Below are 8,497 nucleotides of genomic sequence, written 5' to 3' on the forward strand. Positions count from 1 at the left end.
GTAAAGCGAATAAAATTGTGACGTTTTTATTGAATTCTAAAAAGCTAGTATTGCAACTGATAGCACGTCCTGACCAAAATAAAAATTGATCATTAGTAGATGGTAAAATACCAAGAAGCGACCGATTTCACGGAAAACAAAAATGTTCGATAATATTTGTAGATTGTGTTCAAACGCGCCGGATAAATTGGTTTCCGTATTCGATAAAAAGGAAATTAAAAGTCTACTGAAATTCAAGAAACCACTACATTATGTTATTTTCATTACTGCTGGTGTTGAGGTCAGTTTTCAAATATTATTATAAAAAATTTAACCGTCAACTAAATATAAAAGAAATCGTTTTGAATTAAATATTTTTACATGGGACAAGTTTATTCAAGGTTATCTACCTGAAATTCCCTTAAATGTTCCTTGGAAGAGAATCGAGACAGTCTGATTCGTCTATTTCCACTTTTAAACTCAATTTCTTCTTATAGAAATTACCAAAAAAAATTGTTAAAGGCGTTTAATTTTATTCTTGTTGGTTTCAATCCCAATTGATAATTCATTCGGGTTAACTCGTATAATCATCGGAAAGTCCGCTCACCAGTACTGCCAATTATCTAAATATATATAAGTATATATAAATTTTTTCGTTTAACGTTTATTTCTGCCACAATTTCTTTGAATATATTTAAAAATAATATTCAATTAGAATTTTTATTATTATGTATTAAGATAAATAGCATATTCGAAGTACACGACGTTGTTTTTATTTGGTTTAAACAATTGGCAACTCTGATCGATACGTCAGTGATTTTGTATACAGTAACGTATCGAGCCAATATGTACATTCAGTCCGAAGTTATATTTATAGTGTTCGATCATAAACTTACTTTTTATTTGAGAGTTTTATGGAATGATGAGTTTGAGGTGTTTGTGCGCATGTCAAAGAAAAATAAGATGTTAGATCAATGTGTAATCCCAACTGAAAACACGGCGGAGGCACGGTGTCGGTTTGGGTGTGCTTTGAGGGCGACTGGAGACCTGGTAAAAATTCGTACAATTTATTTTTATTCCCCATGGCAGAATACGAAGTATTTGAGTATATACAACGAGAAGAACTGTTTTAAATTATCAATAAGAAAAAAATCTATCCATTTTGTATAGATAAAAATATCCAAAAACTTTTTTTCGTAGAAAAAATATATTTTAATTTTTTAAGTAATTGTGACGCGATTACTATTATTTACAAACCGTCCCTGCCTTAAGTGAAGCAAAAGTTTCTTGGAAAAACTCGGTTTTGAATAGTGACAAAAAGGGCCGATTTATGACTGTAATAAATGAAACAGCCTATGAATCTGTATACTAGAAACACCAAATAAAAAATCTTTTACAACAAGCTAGATACAGTAGGTAAAAAAACCCCGTAACATACAAATAAATAATTAAATTGTAAAAATTCGGAAATAATAAAGGAGATACAAATAATTATATTGTAAAATTATATATTTCCATGTTAAATTTACGAGACAATCACGTGGCGGCTCAGTAAAACTGCCAAATCAGTTGAAATGGTTTACGGCGCATGTCTTCGGCTATTTTTAGAATGAAGAAATTCATATCGTGTTCGAATCTTGTTCTCCAGACGGAATTTGCGCCTGGACACCGCGTGATCTACATCGATATGAATGTTGAAAGTGTTTGTAGACTGTGCTCTTCTAACAGTGAAAACAATAAACTTTTTTGTGTTTTTAGTTGTTATGTTGGAAATAAAAGGAAAAGTGTTAGGGATATTATATCGACAATTATCGGAATAGAGGTGAGTGTAGTATTTTCGACAGGTATTTAAAGATGTCGCTGATGTTTTTGATTTTGGTGGGGTGAATATTTAACTTGCATATCTATATTTATAATTCAGTTGTATTAAGACATTGGAAAGTATTAGATCGTCCATTTTTGTGTCAGTTTTTGAAGTCTTTAACATTTTTCTTGAATAAAATTTATGTGAAATAATTCTATTCTCACTTAAAGAGGCAAATAATACTGGATGTATTACACAATATTTTTATACTTCTTCTTTTTTATTTGCTCTCCTTCCTTTGTTATATATAGCTGTCATCATCTTTCTTATTCCTTCTTCTTCTTTTTTATTGATTATTGTTGTTTCCATCGAATACTTGTCTTATTAGGATTTTGTACATTTTTGTTTTGTTTGGGTTAATATTAGACAGAAATAAAATGAAAGATATATTCTGTAACTTAATATGTAGTTAAAGTAAATGCATATTTTTGCATTGTAAAGTTTTATTTATATATTTTTAATTATATTGTTTTCTTGTTATTCAAATGAATACGTTGTATAAAAAAGTAGAATGTCAGCATAAATCTGTCACGTAATTTCTTATACATACGTTCAATTACACAGTGTAATTGTACAGGGTGGATGAAAAAAAAACAACTTGTTTTATTGTTAAATTTTATACGATTTTAATCACAAATTCAAAATGTTTTGTACCAGCCTCTCTTTTAGACTAAATTGAATAATTACTCCTCCAATCTGAACTAAGTTTGAGCTTTTATTGTACGAGGTGCGGTGAAAAAATTCTTTCTTCTATTAAATCGCCTTCACAGCCCAATCTAGCTCTTTTAAATATTCCATTTTAGTAAACACGGTGTAAGATCCGGCTAATATGGTGGACGGAATGCTAAAAACCTTTGTCAGGCATACAAAAAATTGTCATTTTCAGTGTTTTATATGAATTCTATTCGATTCTGGTAACTATACGTCTTCCAGGATAATTTTATAACGTTTAAATCTGTAAAAAGGACTTATTTCAATAAATTATGAGATATAAGGCGTGAAATTTCATAATAAACAGTCTCGGAGGATTTATCATGATCTGTTTGGTTATTTAATAGACGTACCTCGTATTTTTAGTTGACCTAAATCGATTATTAAGGTTTAGTTATCATAAACAAACGATTTATTTCATTTAAATTAAATATAAATAAATAACTTGGAGTTAAACAAAAATATTTTCTTGTAATCATATTATAGTCATAGTTTTATGAATGAGAGAGTAATAAAATGATGAAGCAGTCGCAATCCATAGACGTATGACTACTTTTACTACGAGGATGGTACCAGAAGTATCGCATTCGGCTAAAAAGAAAGCGCTGTTTCGACGAGACTATGCACCAGCTGACACATCTGTTATTTCAGTGGCAAAAATTAACGAATCAAAGTTTGAATTGTTATTTCAAGCACCCTATTCGCCAGATTCGTTCCCCTCGTCCAAAACCGATGCTGTGTTTATTAGTTTTCAAAATTAAATCTTGACACTTACGGTCCTCGAGCCGACTCTGTTCTCAGACTGCCGAATCGACAATATATTTCAAATAAATTAGTCTTAGCTTTCCTATATTGACAATTAGGCGTTGTTTCTAAAGTTCTTGACAAAGTTTTGATCGATATGAGTGTTTATAAAAAAGAAATTTTCAAGATACGACCCTCGAAAGCGATAAATCAAATCGACAAGTTTCAAGGTCGACTTAAACGTCTGGAAGTTTCTCGGAAACTTGGTCAATGAGTTATTTTATCAGGAAAAAACACTTGTATCCAACTAAACAACACGTGACGATATCCAGAAAACGCAAAATCAACAGAAAAATAATATTGAAGTCTAAATAAACTCGTCATTAATTTTTTGCGTGATTGGCAGTTTAGAAACCCGTGTAGTGTAGTGTAGGACCTCGTTTATAACGTATCTGAATTAGGTTAAACATAAAAACACGTTAGTTTAGCGTTTTCGGAATCGTAGAAATCCATTTATCGGAATTTAGTACTAATAATTATTAAATTAGTTGATTTTTCGTTTTTTTCGAACTGGATATATGAATTAAATGAAATATTTCAAATTGTGGGGATTATTTTTAGGAGCAATGTCGTTTTCACTAACACAACTTTATATACGATCAAATTGGGAAGTCCCTCGATGTTTTTTTGTTAGGTTAGGTTCACTATGGCTGCTATTAGGTTAGGAAATCTCGATAAATGGATTTAACTACTTCGAAAACGCCAAATTATAACGTCTTATCCAATATATATTCAAAAAATTCATTTCAACTAACTGCTCCCATCTTATATATGCTTTTTGAGTGATTCTAGAACATTATAGAAACTTTCTAAAGTGTCCAGTACTGAATAACTTTTTCAAAACATCTAGTACATGAATTACTGCTACTCTATAACAGATGGAGCCACCGGCAATCGTTTTCGCTATATTGAATTTTACCAAATCGCCGTTAGATGGCGTGCAAACCGTTACAACGTATCTATACCGTGTGGGTGTTTTTTTTCCCTTGGAACAATATTAAATATCGACCGGTATAAGTTTAATTTTTTTTTACAGATAAATAAAGAGGATACAATATCTCAAAAGATATGTACGAGTTGTGGAAAACACCTTGTACAATTGTATAAATTTCGTGAAAAATCTCTGAAAAATGACAGGTTCTTAAGGGTGAGTTTATTTTTATATATATATATATATATATATATATATATATATATATATATATAAAATGGAGTGAGGTATTTTTGATTACACCCTGTAGATTAAAATATTCACGTTGTTTCAGGAACTTCAGAAAAAAACCGCCGAAAAAAACATAATTCACAATAGCGTCGTTCAACTTTTTAAAACTTACCCTTATCTCAAATTACCTAACGATAGTTTGAATTTAGATTTTTCGCCAATCGTAGAAATGGATTTAAACGAAGTCGAAAATTATTTCGAAAGTAAAAATATCCGTTTGAAAAATCACATTCGAAGGGTAATGGAGGACAAAAAAATCAAAGAAGCCGTTTCTCCAATAAATATCAAATTTAGATTAGATAAATCAGCTTACGAAATTATTCGTAAACCCCTGTATTATACAGTAGACGACGAAGGGAAACTTCAAAACGAAATAATAGATCTTATATCATCATCCCCTTCTATAAGTGATACAATTAATAATAGAAAAAGAAAAATTGACGACGATATAAATATTTATTTGCAAAATGAAAAAATAGATTCAAAAAAATTTCAAAATATTGATAACTCCAAAATAACACCAAATGTCATTTCTAACCCCACACTCACAGAAAATATAAACAAAAATATTTTAAACGTCGAAAATAATCAAGATAAAACTTTTTCGTATCCCCCCGTAAAACAATTTATTAAACCTCAAAACGAACCAACATTTTGTTGCCATTTTTGTCGAAATACATTCGAAACAAAAACATTCACAATTCATTACAAAGCATGCGCAATAAACAATATGCCCGACGTATTAGTGGATAAATTAGAAAATAATAAAACCGCTGAAACAATGTACCGTCGAGCTATATCTAATCTTACAGAACCGGTAATCGAAATTACGAATAGTACCTATTCTAATATTAATTATGACATTGAAACACGACAATTAATTCGACAATTATTAACAATCGATAAAAATTTACGTCCAGCTGAACGAGACACTCAAACCGATTTAAAACCGAACGAAACCGATTTAGAATCGATTAATACCGAACATGGTATAACATCATCGGTTATATTAAAAAATTTCAAACCATATCTCGATTTATATAAAATTCCAGTATCGATTAATATCGGAAACAAATTATCTGTCAAATATAGTTATAAAAACCCGCCTGAAACGATACGAAAATTTAAAGATTGGAATAACCTCACTCCCATAGATGTTAAAATTACTAAAGAAACTAAGGAATTGAAACAAAGTCAAGAAGCGGGACTATTAGAAAATTTAGATACTATTAAGAAACTTCTCGATTCGGTTGACACTAGTGCTACGATGCACGACAACGTTGCCGAGTCTCATTCATCGACTGAAAATATCGTATCTACAAATATTAATCTAAACGTACCTAGCTTCGGTTTAAGATACGAGTTGGAACAAAATCACGATGATATTGTAAAACCTCAAAATATACAATTTCCATCGTATTCTCCATGTACTAAAGATAATTTTTATGATTATCGAAACTATAATAATTCATCGAACTGTCTACCTCCTGGATACACGAATGAATCTCAAAATGGTATGTTGTACGATCAACATTTTGACAAATATCCAAATGTAACTTCGAACGTTAATAATCAAATTCCGATTCGTAATTCTAATAAAATTTGGTATCCTCCATTACCTTCTCACAACTTTATTCCTAGTATAGAAACGAAACAAACCGTGTTCCAGTTAAATCCGAATAGAATGCAACCCGTAATACAGAGAATACGTAATGATAATTATCATTTGAATTCTGCGCAATCGAATATGTATAGTGGTTCGTCTAATAATACGTATTATAATAATTATCAACAAAACGCAAATCGTGGTTATAGTGTTAATAATAACGGAAGTGGTAAAATAGTTACGCAAATGCATTACAGGGATGCTCAATATTCGAGACACAATTTAAACCAAAATTGTATTAATAATAATTCTTCCAGTATTAGAGTTCGACCGATTAGTGATTTAAAATGAAAATAAAAGTTGGAATTTCATTTATATCAAATTGATAGATTTTGTTTTTGGTTCTGGAAATAATTTTGAATATATAGGGTGATTAGTTATTTTAAAGTTGTTTGACATAATATAGGGATGTTTTTGAAAACATTAACATAAATATAGAGTTAATTTCGATAACCTTTTCAATATATTTTATATATATAGGGTAGTTTAAGAGATTTTAAAGAAATTTGACGTATAGGGTGAATTTTTGAGACGTTTTCAAGACACTTGACATATACAGGGTGAATCTCTTGAGACATTTTGAAGTAACTTGACATATATGGTGAATTTGACGTATAGGGTGAATTTTTGAGACGTTTTCAAGACACTTGACATATACAGGGTGAATCTCTTGAGACATTTTGAAGTAACTTGACATATATGGTGAATTTGACGTATAGGGTGAATTTTTGAGACGTTTTCAAGACACTTGACATATACAGGGTGAATTTCTTGAGACATTTTGAAGTAACTTGACATATATGGTGAATTTGACATATAGGGTGAATTTTTGAGACGTTTTCAAGACACTTGACATATTTAGGGTGAATTTCTTGAGACATTTTGAAGTAACTTGACATATATGGTGAATTTGACGTATAGGGTGAATTTTTGAGACGTTTTCAAGACACTTGACATATACAGGGTGAATTTCTTGAGACATGTTGAAGTAACTTGACATATATGGTGAATTTGACGTATAGGGTGAATTTCGGAAACGTTTTCAAATAATTTGAAATATATAGGGTGAACATGGAAAACGTTTCCAAAGAAATTAACATATATATGGTGATTCTGAGAAATTTCACGGAAATTTGACATATAGGGTGAGTTCTTGAGATATTTTCGATGCTCTTGACCTATATAGGGTGAATCTCTTGAGACATTTAAAAGGAACACTTGACATTTATGGTGGATTTGAGTTTTAAACGAATTTGACATATATAGGGTGAATTTTGCGACATTTTAAGGAAATTTGACGTATGGGGTTAATCTCTGAGAGGTTTTAATTGTACTTAATAAAAAATTATTGAGTTTCGTTGATATAAAATATGTTCGTTCTCCTACTACTTCCGGTTGAACCGTATTTGGCATCAGCGCATACATTGACTTTAATAAGATATCGAGAGTTATCTTTCGAGTGTTGGTTCCATCAATTTATCTTTACTCCTATACGTAATCGACTTTAGAAATACTATATTTGATAAATACAAATATTTAATACCAAACAACCTCGAAAAATTCATAAAAATCCCAAATAATAAGTTTTTCCGTAGAATTAGTAGACTTGGCAACGCTGTTTAAGTGCTATAATCATAAGAACGCGACGTACCACAAAACTAAACGCACGCGCGTTATTTGACCTTGAGTACAACCGAATATACCGAGAGCATAAGTTTAAAAACTACACTGAGATAAATAAATATTTTTTTATATGGTAATGTATTGTTGAATGGTTTTTGTAAATTCGACATACTTGTTTTTATACTTCGTGTTTGTCAAATTTCTGCCATAACTTAATTATATAATAATTAAGCACCTTGTATAACGTATCGTTTAATTTTCTACGTAAATGTTGATGATGATGATAAAGCTTTTAACAAGAAATCATAATTTTTGTCAACAATGCTTTTTTTTTTTGTTAATAAAGCTGAATAATCATTTTTAAAAAGAAAACCGATATCATATGGATATGATAGTACGGGCGATTGGTTCGTTTGAGTTAATTAGATGTAGATACTTTCCATTATTGTTTTTTGGTGGAAAAGTTCTGGTTCGAATCCGCCAAATTATGGATACTGTCGTATAAAAATTTGGGAAAATGTTTCTATATATTCTAATTTTTATATTTTTGTTATTTTTTTATTTTATATTTTTATAAGACTGTTAATTTTGTATAAATAAAACTTGATATTTATATTGTTTTTTTTAC

General features: G+C 30.2%; 1 protein-coding gene across 2 annotated transcripts; it reads left to right on the top strand.

Annotated features, from left to right (window-relative positions):
* Positions 1 to 71: 71 nt before the first annotated feature.
* LOC130892765 (putative uncharacterized protein DDB_G0282133) lies at positions 72 to 8,482 on the top strand. Of its 2 annotated transcripts, none has more exons than XM_057798368.1 (3): positions 72 to 280; positions 4,395 to 4,505; positions 4,624 to 8,482. In XM_057798368.1, the coding sequence occupies exons 1-3, from the start codon at positions 143 to 145 to the stop codon at positions 6,535 to 6,537; spliced, it is 2,163 nt and encodes a 720-aa protein (XP_057654351.1). In that variant the 5' UTR covers positions 72 to 142; the 3' UTR covers positions 6,538 to 8,482. The 2 variants fall into 2 exon arrangements, with proteins under 2 accessions (XP_057654351.1, XP_057654350.1); XM_057798367.1 differs by lacking the exon at positions 72 to 280 and adding an exon at positions 1,293 to 1,801.
* Positions 8,483 to 8,497: the final 15 nt, after the last annotated feature.

Source organism: Diorhabda carinulata, chromosome 4, assembly GCF_026250575.1.
Source record: "Diorhabda carinulata isolate Delta chromosome 4, icDioCari1.1, whole genome shotgun sequence".
Taxonomy (NCBI): Eukaryota; Metazoa; Arthropoda; class Insecta; order Coleoptera; family Chrysomelidae; genus Diorhabda; species Diorhabda carinulata.